We start from the raw sequence: 24,401 nt of genomic DNA, 5'->3' as shown, positions 1-24,401 counted from the left end.
CACACCTGCTGGGAAGAGACAGTGTGCATGACCGAGGGGAAAGTCAACGACGGGCATCTCAGAGTGTGGAGGTGCAGTTTTGGGGGGGGGGGTGCAGAAATGGAGGTTGAGTGAGGATTCAGTCTGGGGCTGCGGACGGGGAGCAAGAGGCCAAGAAGTACATGGCTTTGTCTCTGTTCCAGTCACCTGGAGGCCACTGTGCTTCCACAGACTGAACAGGAATCATAGCACTCACTGATCTGTACCTGGTAGCAATTCCAGCTTCTCAAGCACCACAGGTATGAGCCACCACGCAGCACCACAGGTATGAGCCACCACGCCCAGCTGAGGTAGTCTGTGAAGTCAAGGCATTAGATAAAATGTAGAGAGAGTTCTAGAGATACAAGCTGGGGTCACCTAGAAAATAGAGCCCCCCACCCCCAGGGAGCTCTTAGAAAGACGGGGATGTAGCCTGCATCTGTTCTGTAACCCTAACACTTGGCAGGTAGAGAGGCAGGAGGACCAGATGTCTAAGATATCCTTGGCTACATCGTGAATTCAAGGCATGGGCTCCACGAGGCTTGTCTTAGTTGGCACTGACTGTCAAACTGACACATCCCAGAATAACCTGGAAAAAAAGAAAGGAGTCCCAACTGAGTAGTTTGTGTTTTTCAGGCTGGTTTGTGGACATGTCTGTGAGGGGCTGCTCTCACCGTTAACTGATGTAGCGTGCCCTGCCTGCTGTGGAAGGCGCCATCTCTAGGCAGGGGTCCCAGGCTGCATAAGGAAGCTAGCTGAGCATGAACTGATTTGAGCAAGAGAGAATTCAGCAAGCAGAGTCCCTCCATGGTTCCCGCCCTGATTTCCCTCAGTCATAGATTGTGACCCGGGAGTTGTAAGCGGAAATAAAGCCACTCCTCCCCTAAGTTGTTCTTGGTTGGAGTGTTTTACCTTAGCAACAGAAAGGAAATTAAAAACAAAAACAAAAGGCCAGTCACAAAGCAAAACAAAAACAAAGGCTCAGAAAGGACTGGCAAACTCGGGGAATGAAATAGGGTCCCCGACTGCCTTGTTCTGAGACACTGTGTAAGTGGGGGGGGGTATCACTGGCATTGTCTACATATAAAGAATCCAGATGTCAGTGATGCTGCAGACCTCCCCCCCCCCCACCGCAGCAGTGACCCATCCAGTTAGGTTCAAACTACACCAAAACACCTGTTTTCACAGAGCTACCCTTTATTAAAAGTTACAGTGGCTGCTTTCTGCCTAGGGCAGAAAAGAGCAGCAAATGGCCTTGCAGAAGGGCGGGTCAGTGTTAGAGCAGTTGCTGTGGTAAAGGAGATAGGAGAGAAGGGGAAGGGGACAAGGGAAAGGGGTTAGGATATTTGTCCCAGAGGGGGGGGACAAAGGACTGTCTCTGGATAGAAGGAGACAGACATGGCACATAAGGTGGTTTATAAAGGTAAAATGGGAGCCCCGTGTTAGGATGAGGTGTTTAATTTTAATTGGGCGCTTTAATTAGGTGAGCCTGAGGGGGCTTCTGATGGCTGGACATGGCTAGTCAGCCTCAGGAGGAGGAAGGGGCCACAAAGGGGAATAGACCTTGGTGCCTGGCTTTAGCAATGTAACTTAACGGTTTTTTTTTTTAGCAAGGCTGCGGGAATGGGAGAAGGACAAAGCCTGCCAGAGCCACGACGCGCTGGCGTGGTCTAGATGATGGCCTCAGTGATGGAGACAGGCGGGGTAACTGAAGATGGGGAGGTAGAGGCAGGAGGAGCTGAGTAAAGAAGATGCAGGGCAAAGAGGATCCAAGGCGGATGCTCTGCAGAGCGACCTCATGGAGAAGGGCTTCGTGCTTGAAGGGACTCTAGCTGGCTGGAGCATGGTGGACGGCGCTCTGGCGGGCCTTGCCCCCCACCCCATTCCTTCTGCCTTGCTAAAAGCCATTAGATCTCCTAATTAATGTGCCCAATCAAAATATACCACCACACACTAGCCCATCCTAACAAGACCTCCCCCTTTTCTCTTCTTAAAAATTACCCCTGCTGTTTCCGCCTGAGTCAGAAAGCAGCCACTTTAACTTTCTTCCCCACTTTTAATAAAGGATCTATCTCTCTGAGGAAACAAGGTTTTGCGCCTAATCTGGGGGGGGGGTACCCCTGTTGTTCACGAGAGGGTCTCCTTCACTGGCTGCAGAGAGTGAAGAGAAGAGAGACACCCAAGATGAGTCCCACACTTACAGATGAGATTGTCTATCACAACACTAGCCTGCTGGTTCAGGTGCCAGGCGAGGGAGAAGAGATTGATGGCCGATCCTTCAGCACCAGGTCGTCCGGATTGCTTTGGTTTGAATGTGAAATCTCCCATCGGCTTGAACACTTGGTTCCTAGCTGGGGTGTCATTTGGGCAGGTGGTGGAGACTCGTTGGAGGAAGCGATCATTGGAGATGCACCTTGCTCACACTCTGTTTCCTACGTGTGGATAAGGTGTGGTCACTTAGCTTCCTGCTTCTCCGAAATATGTACCCTGCCTGTCACCTCATCTTCCTGGCTGTGACAGAACAATCATCTCAAACTGTGAGCCAAAAGAAACCCTTTTCCCTTTAAGTTGCTTTCAGACTGTCTGAGGCTCATGGTGTCCAGCTGGCGAAGATTTAATCTCATTAAAAAGCCTTAAGGAGCCCAATAATTTACTCATGAGTATTAACTGGGGTGTATATTTAAAACTGTAAATAGTGAAAAGGCAACATGAGCTTCTAAATGCCCTCTGCAGGCTCTTGCGTTTTTTAATTTCAAAGTGAAATGCTCCTCCCGGCCGGAAGTTTACATTCATTTTCTGAGCTCAGTTGTCCACAAGACAACCTCAGTTTGTAGACAGTGCTGGGGAGGAATACCGACTCTATGTAATCTGTTAATCAAGGAAAAGTGAAGCTGATTTTTTAAAAAGTTTATCGGGGGGAATTAGTGTCTCTGATAATATTTTACTTGAAAAAGACTTCATATAAAGACTGCCCACCCCACCTCCTATTCAAGGGATTATTCTGTTGATGTCACAAACGTTTCCTGTTTCTAAAAAAAGAAGGATTTGTGTTTTGAAACAAATTAAGCCATATAGTAAAGAAGTTAGATATGATCTCCTGTGTTCACAAAACACACAGAAGACTCACTTTCCAAATAAAAGAACCACAGTGCCTTTCCTACAGTGATGTGACCAAGGCAAGAGGGGAAAAAAATGTCAATAACCTTGGAAAGGGAGAAAGCTGGCTTGATAATTCTGCTTCCTTCACACTGAGCCTTGTGTACTCCATGTTATAAATTTATTTATTTTTTTTAAAATGCCGTTCTCAGAGAAGGAACAAAGAGAACTCTGGGGAAGGCAGGCATGTTCCTTCTGCAGCCTGAAGGGGACCGGGTTCTCGAGGCTGTCAATCACATTCTGAGAAACCAGGGCTGGAAACCTAATGTTCCTCTCGGATTTGTTTCTCTTCCTCTGTTTGCATTGTGTAGCTTTGCTGCTGAGAGCCTTCTTTGAAGAGCTGTCTTTTGAAAACAAGAGTTGTAAATTTATCAAGGACCAAACAATGTCTCCCTCCTGATATTTTATACTGTCATGTGCAGATACACACAAATGTATATATTTGCATGCCCATATAAATCCCTTTAAAAATTTTGCATCTTGAAATAGTTTAAGAATTACAAAAAGCTCCAAAATTAGCACACCGACGTGTTGTAGACAGCACCCTTTCATCTCACTTTAGCGTGGCATATGGTCAAGACAAAGGGCGGAGACATTGGTCAAACCGTGCCAACACAAACGCAGCCTTCCTTCCAGCCATTTTTTTTTCTGCCTTCTTCATTTTCCTCTTCAAGTAATACCACATCCCACAAAATTGTTGCTTGTCTTATGAAAAAAAAATGAAATTTAACATTTTCCTCAGCTTCTGGGGATTGTTTCTTGTTTAGCAAAACTTGTGTGTTCAATGCCTACAAAAACTCTCCTCCAAATTTCAGTCCAGTGCCACCAGAGACCTTCAACTTCACGTTTACACATGCTTACCCAGCTGTCCTCCGCCCATGCACTGAGCACACGCTGAGGTAATCTCTCCTTTTCCTGTTGATTTGAAGATATAAGTTTTCTATTTAATGCAAGCACACCTGAGCCCAAGTCAGTGCACTGTGCGTGGCAGTGCAGGTCTCAGATCTCCTGGAACTGGTGTTACGGGTGGTTACCATCCACCTGACGTAGGCGTTGGGAACTGAACCCTGGTCCTCTGTAAGAGCAGTTAGTACTTTTAACCGCTGAGCCATCTTTCCATCATACAGATGATTTGAAATGCCACCTTTGGAGAGTATTACATTGTCACATAATTTTGGGTCAATTTGTAGACTTCCTATTATATTCTATTAATATGTCTACTTTGGTGTGCCAATGCTTATAAAAACACAATTATTATTATTATAAGTGCTTAACTTACTCTCGCGAGTCTTAGAAACTTAAAATTGTTTCTGACCACCAACTGTTGCTTGTTCCCAGAATAGGTCCATTCTCCACAGCTTTGCTGTTCCACGTCACTGTTGAGTATTTATTTGTTCATTTGAAACGTTCGGTTTTCTTCTTAAACTCTATTGTGCGTTGGATTGTAGCCACTACTTAGGTAGGAGCAGGGACGGTAGATACGGGACATATAGAGCACTTGGTGGTAGGCAATAAGGAGACACGGTTAAGTTTAGAGGGAGTGAACTCATAGCCCTGGTTGGCACCAACCCAAAAGTTCACGTGCTTGTGGGCTGCCACACTTGAGAGAGGTCACTTAGTTCTTCCTGGGGACTGTTAGGCCTTGGCAGCCTGGAAAAACATGGACTTATGTGGGGGGCCCTAAGCTAGGTGTTCCTCTATATGTATGTATCTCTAATTACATGGGCTCAAAATTATGGAGATTTTTGTTGTTGCATTGCTAAGGATCAAATCCAGGGCATAATCATACCAGGCAAGCAATCTGTTGCTGAGCTATACCCCAGCCTGTCCCCTGCTCAGCTACACCCCAGCCTGCTGTTCTGAAATGTCGTTTTGGCTTGCACAGTGTTAGTCACATGTTAGTGATGGGCGAGAGGCATCTTAGAAAAGATGGCCGTAGACATCAAGGCTCGGGAATAGGAGAAGGAATCCATGTGAAGCTGGCAGGAATTTGACGGGAAATGCCTCTTTTAACATATTCAGTAGATTGTTTATTTGATTTTTATTTCTCCCTTTCACTTAAAATAGATTATTTTTCCATATAATGTATCCTGATTACAGTTTTGCATCCCTTGACTAGTGGCATCCTGCCTTGTCAGCGAACTTATAGGGGGAAGAATTGAGTGTTCCATCGTATGCATTTCCAGGTTGCCTGAACTTTATGCAAGAAGTAATAGTGTACTTTGAAACAAAGGAGATTATATGAGGCTCAAAATGTAACAGAAAAGCCAGGTGGTGGTGGTCCACGCTTTTAATCCTAGCACTTGGGAGGCGGAGGCAGGCAGATCTTAGTGAGTTTGAGGCCAGCCTGGTAGCAGGGGGTGCTACACCTTGGACATCAACATGGCCACAGGTGGCAGCCCAGACCTTTGGTGGCAACACAAGCCACAGATGTCAACACAGCCCTGGCCACATAGGACCATTTTTTCTTTCTTCTTTTAAATGAGTACAGTTTGTCAAGTTTTGGAGGATGTTGTTTAATGTTTATACTAAGAATGGTTAAGATATGTGTGGATGGGAGGGAGAGGGAGCTGGGATTGATATGTAAAATAAGAAAAAATAATACAAAAATGAAAAAAACAAACACAAAGAATGGTTAAGATGATAGATTGTTTGCTAAACACGTTTTATAATTTTTTTAAGGTATGGGATTTTATGTGTTTGTGTGACTATGTCCCCATATGAGTATTATTGCCCTTGGAGGCCAGAGAGGGTTTTGGATCTCCTGGAGCTGTAGTTACAGGTGAGTGGCCTGGGTGCTTGGAACTGCTGGGAACTGAACGCAGGTCCTTTGGAAGAGTAGAGCATACTTAACCTCTGAGCCTTCTCTCCAGCCCCAGTAAAGTTATTTAAAGCTATTTGAAGAGGAAGAATGTGATTTGCTATTGATATGCAGCGGAGAGCTGAAATTAGTACCCATGGATGGCATTAGGATTCTTGAGCATCTGAAAAATGTAAGCCTGCATTTCTCAGTATAGACATGGACGTCAATGGCAATTCCTGGGGGCTATGGGAGAAAAAAATTCCTGACACTTATTCCTTGTACTGCCCTCCAACCAAAGCTCTGAAGTTGTTAATTCATACAAACGCTGGTATTCACTGCTCTGGATACATTTATTGTTATAAATAACCTATTAGAGCTCTGAGTAAAGAGTATAATCAGCCATAAAGAAATGCAGTAGTGATTTCATAATAATAAAGAGACTAAATGATCAAGAGGACAGATTTTTATTTGCTTGCTTTTTGTTTTCTTTTTAAAATTCTCGTGCGTTCGTGCGTGCGTGTGTGTGTGTGGTATGTTTGTGTAGATGTTAAAGAATAGTCTTTGGAAGTCTATTGCTTGCTTCCAGCACATGGACTCCAGGGGTCCTCAGGTGCTCTGGCTCGGCAGCAAGAGTCCTTACCCATGGAGTCATCCACCAGTTCAGAACTATCTGTTTGTGATTGGGTTTCACTTTTTAGTCAAGGTTGACACTGGATCTCAGGCCAGCCTTGAATTTATAGCAGTCCTCCTGCCTCAGGGTTCTGAGCTTACACATGTATGCCACCACAAATGACTGTCTCAGTTAGGGTTTGTATTGCTATTAAGATACACCAGGACCACAGCGACTTTTATAAAGGAAAACACTCACCTGGGGTGATTTATGGTTTTGGAGGTTTAGTCCATTATCATCATGATGGAATATGGCAGCATGCAGGCAGACATGGTGCTGGAGAAGGAGCCAGAGTTAGTACATCTTGACTCGCAGGCAACAGGAAGTGGACTGAACTAGGCATAGCTTGAGCATAGGAGACCTGAAAGCCCGCCCCCACAGTGACACATCCTACAACAAGGCCACACCTCCTAATAGTGCCACTCACTCCTTATAAGTTTATGTGGGCCAATTACATTCAAACCACCACAGTGGCTAACCTGGGATGTTCTGAATGGTCGTGTGCCTACTCTAATACCGTAATCAGAAATCACCAATAAAGTGTGCAGGAGTGGGTGTGGGGTTAGTTCTTAGAGTATGGATATTGAGTAGAAAATAAAAATACATGCTCCCCACATACATGTTTGTTTGTAGCAGCCAAAGGGCAGAGCAGAGTAAGGTGCAGAATATGTGATGTCACAAATTCTCTGGCAATTCCAGGGGGCACCTTAAACAAATCTGCTTTCAAGAGTGTTTACTATTAGTATTCATGACTGAGTAGCTGCTGTCTATTTTGACCCTAAAATTGATGATCCCTGATTTATGACAGGAAAAGTGTGGCCCGTGAGTGACACACATTTAAATAAAAACTAACAGGTTTTCAAGTGTACACCCGGGGACTTGGGAGAGGGTTCAGATGGTAAACGGCTTGTCTGGTAACTGTAAGGATCGAGTTCACTCTCCAGAACCCACCTAAAGAAGCCACATGGTGCCAACATATTGTCTGGCACTGGGGAAGTGGTCAGGAACATCTTGGGCTCACAGGCCAGCCGGCCCAACCTGCTTGGCAGGTTCCAAGACAAGACAAGGAGAGAGTCTGTCTCAAGAAAACAAGTTGGACAGTACCCAATGGTTGTCCTCTAGTTGTTTTGCTGAAGGCCACTTTTTGTGCGTATTGTGGTCACAGTATGGTAGGTGTCTTATTAGTGTTTCTGTTGCTTTGGTAAAACTCCATGACCATCCTTAAAGGAAGTCAAGGCAGGGACTCACGGCAGGACCCTGGAAAGAAGAACCCAGAAGCAGAGACTGATGCAAATAAACACCATGGAGAAACAGTGCGTACTGGTTCACTCCAATGGCTTACTCAGCCTGCTTTCTTACAACATCCAGGATCACGTGCCTGGAGATGGCACCACCCACAGTGGCCCGGGCTTAGGAAAAAGCCACACAGGCTTGTCCTCTGGCCAATTTGGTGGGGCTATTTCTTTCAGTTGAGGTTCCCTCTTCTCAAACGATAACAGGGAAATCACCTGCATTGCAGATGGAATTCCTGGCTCAAGGAATGATCTGGGAACTAACTTTGTATTTACTTAAGATATAATGGGTCATTTGGGAAAAACAATGAGAAATTTGAAACCAAGGGCTGGCTGTGGAAACACTTACTTTCTCACACAAATATTCTTTTATCCCCCCTCTTTTTATAAATAGCTTTCACTGTTCCAAAATAGACTTACTATTTGCTCTAGTTAGAAAAAATTCTTCCCAAAAGCTCCATTTGCTGTAACAGACCTCCTATTTATTTGTTTATTTATTAATTTAGTTACAAGAAAAATATTTAGAAATATCATTCCCATTTTCTCTGAATGATGATTTGGAGGTAGTTTTTTCTTTCTTTTTTGCCGCTTGATTGGCTGCATAACAGCTCATAGTTTGTGAATGTCTGTTGCCACAGTCCTAGGGCAATTCCCCTTTGAATGCCCTTCAGTATTCTGAAGCAAAAAGACACTATATATATATATAAAAGGCATTTGCTTAATAATAAAAACAATTACTGCATTAATAACTACCAGAAGACTTAACTGTTTTAAGGCTGCAAATCCTTTCAACTTATTGTGGATCGTACCATAACTTATTTATAGCAAATAATGTGTATCTCATATCAAGAGATATTTACTGTTTTGAAATTTTGCCAGATTCCACAAATCACTGGAAATCCAAGGTATAATCATCATAATTCACATGTGGAGTTGGCATTTCATGTTATTATGGTGAGACCTGGAGTTGAGAGTCGTTTGCAGCCTTTAAATACCCACTGGAAGAAGTTTCTTGTAGCTTTGGTTGTGAGCCTAGCATCTCTCCAGCCAAGGAAGAAGTTTCCAGGCTGTGTTCCTCTACCTTCTGGTGAAGTTGCCTGTCTCTCTAAAACAGTGCTGTGTTGAGGGTCAGCATTAAGGGGGATGGAAGAAGAAGGAGACATAAAAGTTTTATCTCAAAGACAGTTTAAGGTTGGAGAATCGTCGTCATCAGCTTTTGCGGGCGGGGGATCCAGGGTCTCGAGTTCCCTGTGCCCCTGATGATAACCTTGAACTTTTGATCCTCTGTTGGAAGATTTCTGCTGACTGGCAGAGGTCGCACAGTCTCTCCATGGCCTGGCAGTGGATCTCAGTGGGGCAGCAACACTTGACTCCTCCCCTCCAGTAGAGAGCTTCCTGCCCTTACCTGCCCTTGTCTGGAGAATGCCCCTGGGCCTGGAGGACTGAGCTCATCTGAAAGCTGTCTTTAAATCACATGCCTGACTTACCTTTGGCTTGTACCTTCACATAGATCCCTGCTAGAAGCTTTTGCTGCACACACTAGGAACCTTATGATAGGAGCTTGCAATTAGATGCAAATTAGACGATGCCCCTGCAACTATCCACCCTTTATATTCCCTTTTCTCCCTGGAACAACGTGGACTTGTAAGAGTTAACATCTCCCTAGAGAGCTGTCTCCTCTGGACCCTGATCATTCCTTTCCTTTAAGCTCTCTCCTGCCTAGTGAACAAAAGAAGCAAGGAAGCGAACCACCATCTTCCTGCCTCAGCCTCCTCAGTGCTGAGAGCTCAGGTGTGCACTAGCAGGCACAGTCTCACCCAGAGCTGAAGATGTAGCCCAGACCTTTGTGCAAGCACTCTGCCAACCGAACTACACTTCCAGCCTGTGGAATATTAAACACGTTCTATTTGGGGCTGACCCAGTGCATTTCATTAACATAGATATTGAAGTGATAACAAATGCATGTCTCAATGAGAAGTTAAATATATGTCACTTGGCCATTAAAATCTAGCCCATTCAGAAGAAGTTGGAGTATAAACTTTAGTTTGCTTTATGGATCTTTTTACCCAACAAAGTGAGACAAACTATCATGTGTCCTGGAAAGTGTAGGTGGTGAGTAAGAATATAATGTTCTAGTCTGCTGTCCCTGTAGATGGTTTTAGGCATCCTTAGTCTCCCCCTCCCCCCTGACCCTGTTTACATAACTGTTTCCAACTTTCAATTAGTTGTTTTTTCTACCCCTCGTCACCTCTGGTTACTTGCTGGTGGCTACAGGGTAATTGGAAGAGATTGCTTCTGGAGAGAAAGCATAGTTCTTTTAACTGAAAAGTTAAACTAATGGAGTTTATTATCTCATTTGCCTGGTGCAGTGGTCCTTGGACCTGGGTGATCATCAGAATCCCCTGGGAAGCATTCAGTACCTTTTCCCTGTGGAATTAATTTCAGTTATGAGAGTGGAGCACGCTGTTTAGTAAAATAATTTACATTGTGCAGAAGGCAAAATCCTTCTCTTTCTGCTTCTTGGAGTAACTTTACTATATATTCCCCACACTCCTTCCAGAGTCGGAGGAGTCTCGAGGCAGATGAGGAAGAATCAACATTGGAAATTCATAGATGAGGTAAACGAGCCTGGGAACAGCACATAGATTAATAGAACTCGGTTAGTTTAAGTTGTAAGAGCTGGCTGGAGATAAGCCGAAGCTATCGGCTGAGCTGATCGTGGTCTAGACAAAAAACTCCTGCCTATAGTGAGGGCTATATAGTGAGGCCCTGTCTCACACACAAAAGTAAAACAAATAAACAAAAAGAAATGTACGTTCTTAATTCAAATAGTGGCAATTTGAGCTCAGGAATTTTTTTTAAAGACTTCTCTCTCTGTCGTCACTTGTGATCAGTCGGCCCTCATTCCTGTGAGAAGATACTTGACACTAGTCATCTTTTGGGAGAGCGGCGTTAATGTGGCTCAGAGTTTCAGGGTTTGAGCCCATGCTCAGTCATTCCTATGAGTTTTGGGCCTGCGGCTAGGTAGTACATCACGGCAACATATCATGGCAGAAATGAATGGCAAGGAAAATTGCTCACCCCGAGGTTGTGTGTGCATATGAGACCTGTGCAGAGTGCCAGGCCACTTTCCATGGAAAATAGCAAGAATGTAGAGGAATCTTAACAGAAGAGGTCTAAGTACCCCACCCCAGTGGTACCAGAAGATGCCGAGCAAATACTCACAAACTGTATCCAGATCACGGAACTAGCTGGAACCAGAACATGGAGGAATAGAGAAGACTCATAAATTGGGGAAATAAAGGTTACAGAGAGCAGGATATATAGGGATAAAGTGGAGATTTGTTTCACCGTATTCACATTCGTAAAGTGAACGAAAACTGATGCTCCCTGTGGGATAAAAAGTGATAAAAGTGAGACTTCTTTATAGGCAAAACAAAGTGCCCAAAACAGGGCCCTCAGCCTCCCCAGCCTTCCCAATGAAGTTCCTCATGTCATGCTGGCACACATTATAAATGGAGTCTCTAGAGCTGTGTAGGAGGAAACTCTTGCCTGAACTTAGCCCGCTTTTGCTGCTATGGGCTGTCTGCTAGTGGTTCACTACAGCGATGCCATTCGCCCACCGTGTATGGATGTGTACGTAAGGGGAGGGGCTGAGGCAAACGCCCTCCTCCTGGCAGAGCCAGAATTGACCTTGTATGCCTATCTGGTAAACTACAGAGCCTAAAATTTTCATTCTTTGCTCATAGGCAGAATTATTCCAATTTATTGTGCAAAGAAACCCAGGCTAGCCCCTCCGACTGCCCGCCCGTAAGTGCTCACAGGATGGCAAGAGATGTCCAGATGTACAACCAGGGTTGTACATTTGACAGGCACGTGTGACCCTGAAGGTACACTTTGTTCCAAGAAGCAAATGCTTGGGATGCTAAGGAGAGAGGAAGTTGGTGCTGCTGAACAAAATCGCCTTTTCCCTGGACAAGAATGCTTTGAACAATTTTTTGATCAAGTTTATTGACTCTGTATTCAAACATATTCTCTCTGGACTGACTCGGGGACTCAGGGAGATTTGTTCAGCTAAGAAATAATAGCTCAAGTTGATGGAGCCTTTCCCATGTGCTTAGGGTTCTGGGAATGCAAAATCAAATGAAACCTTGATGTTTCAGGATTTATATTTTTCACTAGAGCTGGACATAGAAAAGAAATAAATACACTATGATGCTACGGTGTGGCAAGTAGCACACCTAAGCTATGGAGGGAAGAGGGATTCTGTCGTCCCGGCCAGACAGAATGCTTGCCAGTGAGGGGATGCTTGATGATTTGTGCTAGCTTTTTATTGCTGTGATGGAATGCTTGACATAAATAAGCTAAAGAAGGAATATATGTGCTCACAGTTCAAAGGGCTCAGTCTGTGGCCACTTGGCTCCATGTTCCTGGGACCGGTGGTGGGAGAAACGTGAAGGAGCTGGAGGAGGTGGAGAAGGAAAGGAAAGAAAAGGGGGGGGGGTCAGGGTAGGGGGTAAGCATGAGTTTCTGACCGGGGGGGGGGTCCTGCGGTCTTGAGCCCCAGATAAACACACAGATAGCTGTTATATTAGTTATAAAGCTGTTGGCCGATGGCTTGGGCTTCTTAATTATTAACCCGTTTCTATTAATCTATGTATTGTCACAAGGCTGTGGCTTACCCATAATCCAGCATGATACTCCTTGGGCAGCATGGCATCTGTGTGGTGGGCTCACTCTGCCTACCTTTCCCAGAATTCTCCTTGTCTCCTAGATCTGCCTATCTTCTTGCCTCATTGACCGAACAGTGTTTTACTCATCAACCAGTAAGAGGAACATATATACAGAAGGACATGCCCCGTCAGTTGGGGAGGAGATAACGCCAAGGATTTTACCCAGTGACTCATTTCCTTCAGTGAAGATCCCACCTCCAGAAGTTTCCATGGCCTCCAAAACCAGTGTGACCCTACTGGAGACTGTATTTCCAGGTCGTGAGCCTATGGAGACATTTCATCACTCACCACATGGCAGATGTGGTCTGTTAGAAGGGCTGGCTCTCTACAGAAGCCTGTGAAAGGCTGGAGGAGGGTGAAAGGGAGGCAGGGAAACTTTGAAGAGGCAGTGCCTGCCAGGCGATGAGCCTTGATCTTGGTAGTGGAGGCCGGGGTGGGGGAGTGAAGTGTGTGTGTGGGGTAAGTATGGTCGGGGGTGGGGAGAATCTGATTACCATGATCTGATCAGATATACTTAAGGCACACAGAGCATCAGGCAGGTGTGGCTGCCTCCTCTCCGGGGTACCATCCCTGTCTCCTCCATGTGGCTAACACCTTCAGTTGGTGTGGCCTCCTGGAGAGAGTCTTACCTGATTTACCCCAAGCCCTTATCACCAGCACCCCTGTGGGTATCTATGAACTCTGTGTACATACATTTCAGAGCGCACTTGATCCTATATCTGCTTCCTCAGTAGCTCGAGAGCTGGCCTCCTGACATGGCCATTGCCTAGCACAGACTCCAGCATCCTACAATGGCCCAGTAACATCATTTCTTCTCAAATGAACCAGAATCGTCATCCTCGACTTTAAATTTTCTGAAGTCACACCTGTATGACAACTACCAATGCTTACCCTTTGTGGGATGCTTTATGGTTCCACTCAATCCCCACCCAAATGATTGCTAGTAATGGCCACGGTATCCCTACGATACTTTTCTCCTGAAATCAAATCCACTATGTGGTGGGCATGCTAATGGCTGACCTCTACTAACCTATCCAATGCTCAGAACAACTTGATACGGGCTTTTATTTACTCTTTTGACAAATAGGGAAACTGAGTCACAGAATGATCAAATAAATTGCTAGTAGAAGGTGAGGTCAGAATTTGGCTGGCTCTTGAGTTGAGGTCTTGGTTGCATGAGTTCTGTCCCTGCCACAGGCAGAAGAGTACAGGGAATGCAGATGGCTCTGCCACGGGGGGCAACTATTGTCCCCATGGCTCCCAAGTTCTCAGCCTGCAATTTCCTGCCCTGTTCTGGTGTAAACATAATGTGAGCAATCGCCAGGGTTATTGCTGAGAATGTTCAGAACCGGGATGTCAGCTGAAATACAGCTCCACAGGGAGAAATCTGACTCATAGTCGGGATAGGAGCAGCTGGTTCTAACTGCTGCCTGAGAGCTTGAGTGAGGGGGCTGGAGAAGGGAAACTGAGTCTGTAAGGAAGTGGGGGAGCCGTGGGGATGAGGAGATGGTTTAGTGGGTACAGTCCTTGCTGGGTTCATGTGAAAATCAGGCTGAGCAGTGCTGTGGCTGGTGGTGGAGACAGGCAGATCCCAAGGTTCAGGAGCTAGGCCTTTTAGCTAAAGTATGAGTTCCAGTGAGAGTTCAGTGAGAGACAGTCTCAAAAAAGTTAGGGTGAAGTGATGCTGACTTTGACCTTCACACGCATGAGCAAGTGTGGCTGCATGTCTATGTTTGCATGGGCACACTCATGCACACTCACATACACACACGTATGAACACACAGGCACACACACAGATGCTTGGGGACTCAGTAGAAGGAAGCTTTGATCTAGGGGTTTGTGACCAGAGATGTGTCTACACACACACGCACATGTGCACACACACACATACACGTGGACACAATGGACACATGCACAGACACACACGAACACACACGTACACATACAGAGGCATGGGGACTCAGAAGAAGGAAGTTTGATCTAGGGGTTTGCAGCCTGAGACGTGTCTACACACATGCATACACACACACACACACACACACATGCACACACATGCACACACATACACATGAACACATGCACACATACTCGCATACACATGTGCACACATTCAAAAGCATGGGGACTCAGGAGAAGGAAGCTTTGATCTAGGGGTTTGCAGCCTGAGACGTGTCTACACACATGCATACACACACACACACACACACACACACACATGCACACACATGCACACACATACACATGAACACATGCACACATACTCGCATACACATGTGCACACATTCAAAAGCATGGGGACTCAGGAGAAGGAAGCTTTGATCTAGGGGTTTGCAGCCTGAGATGTGTGGAATCATTTTTTAAGGTCATCAAGCTCAGGAATACTGCAGTAGTTTTAGCATTAAAGTCCTTTTATGCTTTCTGACATCTGTTGTAGCATTTCAGATTAGGAAAGGATGTCCTCATTATGCCTCTACACCCTGCCCCATATCCTGTGCTCACAGGGCCTGCCTGAATTGGGAAATCACTTCCTTCGGAAATCCCTCTAAGTCCAGGCCCCAGACTCAGCTGCAAATGTCTTCTGTTAATGATTCAGCAGCTGCTTTCCACCTTTCCTTCCCCTCTTCCGAGCAATTTAATCATGACTGTCCCTGAATGCTGTTTACTTAGTCATGGCAACAGAGCCATTTCATAGGCCAATTAGCAACACAGACACAATTGAAATTCTGGCTGTGTGAGGCGAATCTCCGAGATGCTAGCATAAAGTCTGGCTGATTTCCATGAATCTCCCCAAACTTCGCTGATGAGTCTCAGTCTATGCACATGCAGCAGGGTGCATTGACTGCATCTGCAAACCATTTGTCAGGCAATCATGAGAGGGCTCCTTTGGTCTCATTTAGAGGAGCCTATGAAATAAGGGTGCAGGGGGAGGGAGCACTTTGAGCGAGGAGGGCTTTCCAGGGCAGACATGCATCCCAGGATTTCAGTACCAAGCTTCTTTTCTTTTCCTGCTTACAGGCACAAATATGCAGCTGTTAGGATCCAGTTTTTGAAAACTGAACTTATAAAACGGCAAGCCACTGTGATGAAGACCAGTGTATGTTCATTCTGGCTAATGCTCTGGCTCCCTTTAAGATTTCATAGTGTTTTACTATTTAAATATTAGATATTAAAATGAGATTCAAATGAAAAGGCTACATTCAGTAAATAGTTGTAGCCGGATACTAAATTTGTGTATATATATATATATATATATATATACATATATATATATATATATCACTAGTTTAGTTTTGTACTTTTTATCATCAAAAATTATCCAACCATATTTCAAATCTTCAGCAATAACACGTCAAAATATATAAATGGAAATTAGAGTAAAAGAGATTTTTTTTTTCAGGACTGGGTTTCTCTGTGTAACTCTGCCTGCCTCTGCCTCCTGAGTACTGAGATTAAAGGTGTGAGCCACCACTGCCTGACTGGAATAGAAGATTTAAAATGTGTTCCATTCTGTAAGTAGGGAGACCAGTAGTACATTTACTGTATCTTAAACCTTATATGATGCACATATGTCTTGAAATATAACACACTAGCCACATGCATGCACAATTTTTAATGCAATAATTGAAGTTAAAACTTAAAAAACGTAGACAGACAAAAACATCTCAGGCAGGTTTGTTCCTGTCCATGGTTTGAGTCATAGCTTGATGTCCCTCCAGTCACCAGGCATGTTTATCCACTTACATGGGCTAATGGATGTCTATTATATTGTGAGCATCCAATGCTCAAGCAAAAATGCTCCCAATTCCTCATAACTGAATGAGGATATTTCCCAAGTAATTTACTTCCAAGAAAAGGACATGACATCATATTTTACAAGTGTGTTCAGCCTTCACTGTGGTGCTGAGCAGGTGCCAGGCAATGGGTTTGTCTACTGCTTGCTAGAAATCATTCCTCCTTTCTCTCCTTTATTCTCCTGTTAGAGAATCCCAGAGGCTCTAAACAGCCTTTCACTTCAGATCCGAGTTTGCCCTAAGAGTCACTGACAATATAAAGCTTTGATAGGGTAAACATTCTACATGACCCAAGTGTAAAATGTAACCAGTATCAGTTCTTGTATGAAACACCCAGAACAAGCAGATCCATCAAGATAGAAAGGCAGATTCGTGCGTGCAGGGTGAGGGATGGGGCATGGTTGCTTGGTGGGTGTCAGGCTTCCTTTGGTGGGGAGGGTAGACATGCTCTAGAATTAGATTGTGGCTTTGGTAGCACAACATTGAGGATTTGCTGAATGTTACTGAGGCATATGCTTCACACTGGTATATTTGTGCTTTGTGGGGACTGGAGATATGAGGGAATAGGCACCTTGTGAGGGGGTCTCATGCCTTGTTTGGGTCTCTGCTCTTCTCTCTCGCTTTCTGAAATGGCAAACTATGTGGACAAAGGAGACACCGGTCTAGACATGTGGGATTGAAATGGAATCCCACCAGGCACCTCATGTCAGAATTCTAGGTCTCATTTCAGATTCCTCTCCTTTCCATTCCTCAGGGTCCAAAAATTGCATCCTGGATTCTGCTGGTGTGTGTCGCTGGGTGGGTGCATTTTGTTAAAACAGAGCCAAGGAACTCTGAGAACCACTGATGTAACTCCTGGAATCCTCAGGTGTCTCCTTAAATGTCTCCATCACTATCTGAGGGCCTTCTGACCCTGTGTTTCCAATCTCAGCCCTATGTGTGGCCAGATACCTTCCATGCACTCATCCCAATAAGGTGGTTAGGGTCACCATTGGCATTATTTCTTTTCTGGTTCATCTCCTCTAGAAGCTGGCCTTGGAGCCAGACAGACAGAGGCTCTCTGTTGCTGTTGAGCTCCTGCTTCAGCAAAGTGCTATTGAGACCGCAGTGAGGTGAGCCTGCCTGGCCTCTGTCCACTGGGAGAGACAGAGTCCCGTACTGACAGGAACCTGTACCCCCTCAGGTTCAAGGCTGTCACTGGGAAGGTGAGACAAAGTTTATCTGAAGCTTCAAGTGCGAGCAGAAATGAGTTATGCACAGGGGAGAGGGACAGGCTCTCCAGGCAGGAGGCACAAGGAGCTGAAAGACGGGGAAGATGGAAGGAGGAGAGATGGATAAGGGCCTTATCGCCCACTTGGGCACTTTCATTTTGCTCGTAAGAGCGATGGGAGCTGGAGAGAGAGAAGGAGAACAGGAAGTGGCGATTTAATCAGATTTACATCCGGGAGCCACTCTACCGTGGAGGAAATGCTGAGGGAAGGACTTCTTCTGTTTCTGGGGCTGTGCTACCATTTACTCTCCTTTCTCACTCTACGCACTCATATGGTCTGATGGACCAGTCGCAGGAGGTTCTGGGTTCGAGTTCTTGGTCTGAATGAGGGATCAAAAGTCCTCTTGTGTTCAGATGACAGTTATCAGAGTCATTATTCTTAAGTCAACATTATGCACCATGTGGGCAACTTCCTTTCTCACTGCTCAGCAAATGAACATGTTTTTAAGGGTTTGGGGGAGATTGTCCTGTTTAAGTCACCCCTGGTTCTCCAGCATTTCCTGACCTCAGAAGGGGTCCCGTTGGGCCTCCGTGTGGGATTTTGAACCCGGAGAGAGCAGTATTTGGTTAAGGACAGATGGCATTGGGTTTGTGATGGCGGCAAGAGCTGGACGTGGTGAAGGAAACCTACAATCCAAACCCTTGAGAGCTTAGAGAAGACCAGAAGAAGTTCAAGGTCATCCTTGGGCTACACAGTGAACTGGAGGGCAGCCTGGGTTACATGAGGCCCTGTCTCAAACAACTCCCCTCAAAATTAACGACAGTGGTCCTCATATCTGTGTTTATCTCAACAAAGACTCCCTGTAGATGTCTGGAAGCACAGTTCTTTTGGCTATGCTTTTCATGTATCGCACACACACACACACACACACACACACACACACACACAGGCACACAAGTGTTTACAATTAAGCACAGTAAGAATTTAACAGTAACCAATAATAAAACAGAACATTGAAAGATTTTAAAGCATGTATTTATTTTTACTTTACATGAACGCTTTGCCTGAATGTATGTATGTGCACCGTGTACATGCCTGGCACCCATAGTGGTCACAAAAGGACATCGGATCCCCTGGAACTGGAGTTGGATAGTTGGGAGCGACCATGTGTGTGCTGGGAAGTGAATCTGGGTCCTCTGCAAGAACACCAAGTGCTCTCAATTACCGAACCATCTCTCCAGGCCCAAGTCAGGATAATTTAATCATATATTGTCTTAAGATGATATAAGTGTGGCGTCTCTCATTCTCTAACCACTGTTCATGCAGTGTCCCATCGGTAGTCCTTGGACCAGATTACTTCCAGGTTAGAGCAGCCTGGGGTGGTATTGTTCCTCTGTGCCATCATATAGGGCAGGTACAACAGACCTCAGGAGCAGCAACTCTTTGGGCTCTCTGGGAGTGTACCACCCTCTAATGCACGATTTGTTTAGGGTGGTCACTGAACAAGACAGGAGGCCAAGGTGCACACCAGTACATGGTGGATCGCTCCCCGAGTGGGGGTGTTAGTTTGGAAGGCTGCGGGATGTTTATGAGGTGGGAACTTCCTGGAGGAAGTGGTTTGCTGGGTGTGGCCCTGAGGTGTCCTACAGCCCACCCTCTTTTCCTGTCTGCTCTCTGCTGACCCGGTGAGACCAGCCGCCTGAGGCAGGAGTTGAGTTCACCGTAGGCGGAAGAGAAAAGGGTTTGTGCTGCAAACTCCAAGTTACTCACACACGTTGCAGTGGGAATGGATGTCAGAGTTCAAATAGAATCCTAGGTTTAGAACAGAAAGTCCGGATGCATCGAGGGTGAGGCAAAGACACTTGTAGCTAGGCACAGGGCAGACCAGAGGACTTGATAAGACGGAAGGCAGACAAGCCATGAGAGACGAGACCAGCACTGGTAAACTGGCCTGATAGCTTCTACAAGACCATCTGGTGGACAAAACACAGCCAAGCTCTGCTGCTGCTTCTCGGTAGCTGTGATGGCAAAGGGACCTTAGAATAATGAACAGCATTTCGGACACTCACAGGCCATCTGTAATACTGAGACTTTTACTTTCCCTTTTTACTAAATATATCTTGGGAGACGGCCTCATTTTCCCTTAATTTGTTACTGTTCCATAAATCTCTTAATGATGCTTACCTTCTCACTCTTATAAGAGTCTGCATCTTTAATCGTGATGGTAAGTGTCCGGTGCCTTAGGACCCTGGGTCAAGCCCAATTGGCTGAGAAAGGCTGTTGCTTGTAAGGCCTGTAACTCCCATCCCTTTCCCTACAAAATGGACCATATTCCTTTCTAACCTTCAGCCAGAATAAAACCTCCGCTTCTGAAGTTGCTTCTTGTCAAGTACTCTGTCACAATGACCAGAAAAGAATGTAAGACATAGCTCTTCTAGAAGCCCACTGAAAAGTGTCTCTAATTTGTTCAAGAATAAACAGTATCTCATTGCAAGGTCACAGACACCTAAGTTTCAAATGGAGGATGCAGTATCTCTCACATCCTGAATAATAGGGTTCCTGAGTCCAGGGCCGTGTTTAGAAGTCTGCCTGAGCTTTCTTTGGCTCTATATGCATCCCCAGGCATCTTTAGTTTTTAAGCCTTTCCTCCCTGTGACCCTCTGTTGGTATCCCTGTGGCTAATTTGTTTATAATCGTCCTTCTGAGAACAATGTCCCCCTCATGTTTGTAACCCCAGAACTGAGCAAAGAGCTTGGCACAACCTCCAAAAATACCAAGCAAGTTTAAAATGGAGCCATTGCCTGGCTCGAGCTCACTTCTCAATGAGTTTATTAATTCTGCACTGTGAACCAAGGCAGTAAGACACGGAGGAATTTGCATTCCCGCTCAATAGTCCAAGATCCATAATAGCAGCTGGTGTTGACTGAGCACAGGCCAGTAGTTTACACACATCCGTGATTCTGTGTCCCCATCTTGCTCCTGAAGCCACACAGCTGTGAGCGGGCAGAGCAGTCACACGTGCCAAACGGTTAGGTTGAACGGACATGTGTAGCTCTGTCTTAAATCTGAAAGCCGGTGAGACTCTAGCTGCAGATCTGAAGACACTGGTTTGGAGGAGGGCACAAGTCTGACCAACCTGGGGTTGGGGGATGACTGGGTTTTCTAGGTGATAAGGTTATGGGGACAGAGCTGTCTCCACCGCCTCCTAAAGCAAGAGAGGCTTTGGTCTTCAGATCTGAACATCTTTTAGTCTGTCAACCTTAGCCTTACTAGACAGATGTTCCTTGTCTCTTCCTCTCCTCCTCACATCCTGGGGACAGAGAGGGGGACGAGTGTAAAGAGAGGGGAAGGCAAAGAGGCTGGTGAGCATCTCAAGCTTGGTCATCTTGCTGCGGACCACGCCCTCGGCCTCGGCCTGGTACCCCAAACCCCACTTTAAACTCCCGCCCCCTCTGAACCACCACCAATGCCCGGCTGACGAGCGCGCCGGAGGCTGCGGATTGGTGGACACCTCGGTTGCTGCGGTGACGGGTGGGTCCGTGGGGGTCCCCGCTCGGGGCGGGGCTAGGGCTGTCCCTGGTCCCTGGCGACGCCTCCGTCTGGGTCTCCGCCTCCAGGACCTGCGGCGGCGGTGGTGAGGTCCAGAGCGCGGCTTCCCCGCGGGCGGGCGGGCGGGCGGCGTGATGGGTTGCGGGAACTCCACTGCCACCAGCGGGGGTGCGGGCCGAGGTAAGCCGGGCTGCGGGACGTGGCTCCCGCGGGAGAGGCGGCTGCAGCGGGGGGCGCGCAGTTCCCACCACCCATCTCCATTTTCGAGACGGAAGCGTTTCCCTTGCTTCTGGAAAGACCGAGGGAGGGAGAGAGGGGGGGTAGAGAAGAGAGAGAGAGAGAGAGAGAGAGAGAGAGAGAGAGAGAGAGAGAGAGAGAGAGAGAGAGAGAGAGAGAGAGAGAGCGCCGGTGTCCCGTGCGGGGGCGGTCACGCCCGAATTCAGCTGGGTCCTGCAGCCGGACTCTGCACCCTTCTGGGCACCAGAATTTCCCGGACAGGTCTCGGTTCCCTCACCTCCCCTTTCATCCGCGCCCCTCCAGGCCTCGCCCCCTTTGGCTGGGACCCTTTGGCTCCCAGACCCTGCACCTGGAGAAGTGCAGCTGACCAAGTCAGGACTTTGCTGGGGCTGGGGCTGAGGCCGAGTGCCCCTGGGTGAGAGCTGCTGCCCGCAGGGCTCCAGAAATGCATCAGCGAGGGTCTGCTTACTTAAGAACCACCAGGCTGGGCTGCGGTAGCTAGATGCTCAGATTCGCGTGCTAGAGCTTCATTCGGTATTGGCCTCTCTCTCTCGATATATTCTTTTCTTAAAAATATATACAAACTTGTCTATGCACTGCTTCATTTCATAGGTTGGCATGGCAGGGCTTCTGGATTTCCCCGGCTAAGCCAGGCTTTGTATCAAGTGACTTACTGTAAGATTCAGGTCTTCTGATTAAACTAGCCAATGTTGGATTTGTTTGGGGTTGTTCTCTGCTGACGTATTTTAGCGTCCTTTTGGACAGGATTCCCTAGCTTCTCTAGCTGAGTTTAGTCATGCCACAGTCCACCCTAACCAGCCAGTGCAGACGGTTCTCTAATCCCGCAGTGTTTGCCCAGCTGATGCAGATACCCTGCTGCTAATTAACGACTTTGGAAACCTCCGGGCTGTCAATTCCCTTAGCCAAGACCTTGAGGCTTAGTAGTTTATTGCTTTTTGATTGATTGAAGTACTCAGGTTTGAAACCAGGGTCTGATATTGCACATGCTGGGCAGGACTGTATTCCCTGTACTGCTTTTTATTTTGAGACAGTGTCTCACTAAGTTGTCACAGCTTGCCCTGAACTGGCTCTGCTTCCTGGGCTGGCCTTTAACTTGCAGTTGTCTCATAGAGAGGTACAAAAGGCTAAACTTTTAACGTTTGTAGGATGGGAACCACCGTGGAGATCTGTTCAGAGCATTGGCCAAATTTGGTCCTTTTTTTGGCTGTTAGTGTCATACTTGTGGAATAATACTGTTTCAAGAGTTACACCTAAAACACCTGGAAGTCTAGGCCCAGGGAATGTTTATCTGTCCCATGTGACCTTTACTGCCTTGAATTAAGGTCGGTCTTTGTGCTATGCAGACAGCAAATCTTTTAGGATTCATATATAGCAGTGACTCAGCTTAGTTAGTATCCTATGCAAATGAAGACAAGACCGGGATTCAAGCACACAGTGCATGTTTCCTTGCAAGGTGGAAGTCAGGAAAGTGTCAAAGCCTCAACAATTTGTGTCCAAGTCCCAGGTTCTGTGGTCTCATGTAAACCTATTGCACATGCGCTAGGCTGAGAAAAAAAAAAAAAAAGGTTGAGAATGTTAAAATAAGACAAAACAATGGAAGAAGGATCTATATCAGATTCCCATAAAAGTGGAGCTTGTTTAGTGCATTTACATTTTTTAAAAGAATTTACTTTTATTTTTATTCATGTGTCTGTGAGCTATGAGCCTGTAGGTGCCCAAGAATACCACAAGAGGGCACCATATTCCTGGAACCTTAGTTACAAGCTATTGTGAACCACTCTGTGGGTGCTGGGAACCAAACTTGGGTCCTCTGCAAGAGCAACAAATGCTCCCAACTGCTCTGTGCTGTTTACATTTTTGTTAACAGATGCCTTATCAAATTTTGGGTGTAGAGGGAGAAGTACCATTGTTAAGTAAAGATTGGAACAACGATTGCCTAGTTCTGAAATGTTAATGTGCAAGTTGCTTCTCAGTGGTAGCTTGGCCAAGCAGTCTAGAAATTGTGTTTTGGGCTGGAGATGTAGCTCAGTCGATAGAGTGCCTGCCTTGCACACTGGTAGCCCTGGGCATCTCCAGTGCCCAATAAACTGGGTGTGGGTGTGGATCTGTGAATCAGGAGGGAGGGTCAAAGGTTCCTCTCTTCATAGTGAGTTCAAACTATCTTAAAACAAACGGACAAGCAACCATGCCAACCATGAATCATGTTTCTTATGTCAGTGTTGGTAATCTGTGCTTGCAATCCTACACTCAGGAGACAGGCAAGAGGTTTACTCCCCATTCATGACCTGCCTGGTCTGTATGGGGAGTTCTAGGCCAGCCATAACTGCATCTTAAGGGGGGGGGGAGATTCCTATTTCTTGGGGGCAGGGGATGATTCTCTTTACAAATATTCGATTGGCTTTTTATCTCTTTTCTGGAATAGATCTCTCAAGGATGTACCTGAGAGGGTACATCCTCAACGATCACTTTTGTTTGTGAAGGAGGAGCATGGAAGAGCATGGTGTTCCCTGGCTGGCTCTTTGACGAAAGTTACATTCAGAGAGAGCAGGGTCGGCCGTGTATGCTGTGCACCAGGAGGAAAAGGCACCCGGAGTGGCGAGCCCGCATCATCTCTGACTAGGCTCAGCCCTTGGCTTTGAGAAGTTGTTCTCCTGTGTGTTCGGCTGGCTGACTTCGGGATTTGGTCATTGCTATTTTCTGTCTGTCAGCTGGTAGGAATTTTAGTTTCTGAAAGGGAATGATGAGGACTAGAGGGGCAGGAAAGGGACACCCTAACCGGAAGATAGATCTGTCCCAGCTGTGGGCTGTGACTTCCGTCACAGCCGCTAATGACCAGGCTGCAAACCCGATGCTGTCCTGGAACTCTAGAGCACGGCTTCTAAGATGTCCCAGACATTCTGCTTTCAATATTCCATACTT

At 46.2% G+C, this 24,401-nt stretch overlaps 1 protein-coding gene across 1 annotated transcript in view; it reads left to right on the top strand.

Annotated features, from left to right (window-relative positions):
• The first annotated feature begins 21,342 nt into the window (after positions 1-21,342).
• Positions 21,343-24,401, top strand: part of CUNH12orf75 (chromosome unknown C12orf75 homolog) — a 34,225-nt gene continuing 31,166 nt past the window's right edge. Inside the window, exon 1 of the mRNA XM_051206221.1 lies at positions 21,343-21,404. Within this exon, the coding sequence (XP_051062178.1) occupies positions 21,359-21,404 (46 nt within the window). The 5' untranslated portion in view covers positions 21,343-21,358. The remainder of the gene's footprint in view (positions 21,405-24,401) is intronic.

The sequence above is a fragment of the Phodopus roborovskii genome, unplaced genomic scaffold, assembly GCF_943737965.1.
Source record: "Phodopus roborovskii unplaced genomic scaffold, PHOROB, whole genome shotgun sequence".
Taxonomy (NCBI): domain Eukaryota; kingdom Metazoa; phylum Chordata; class Mammalia; order Rodentia; family Cricetidae; genus Phodopus; species Phodopus roborovskii.
The sequence above is the reverse complement of the archived record's forward strand: the minus strand, read 5'-3'. Positions and strand labels throughout refer to the sequence as shown.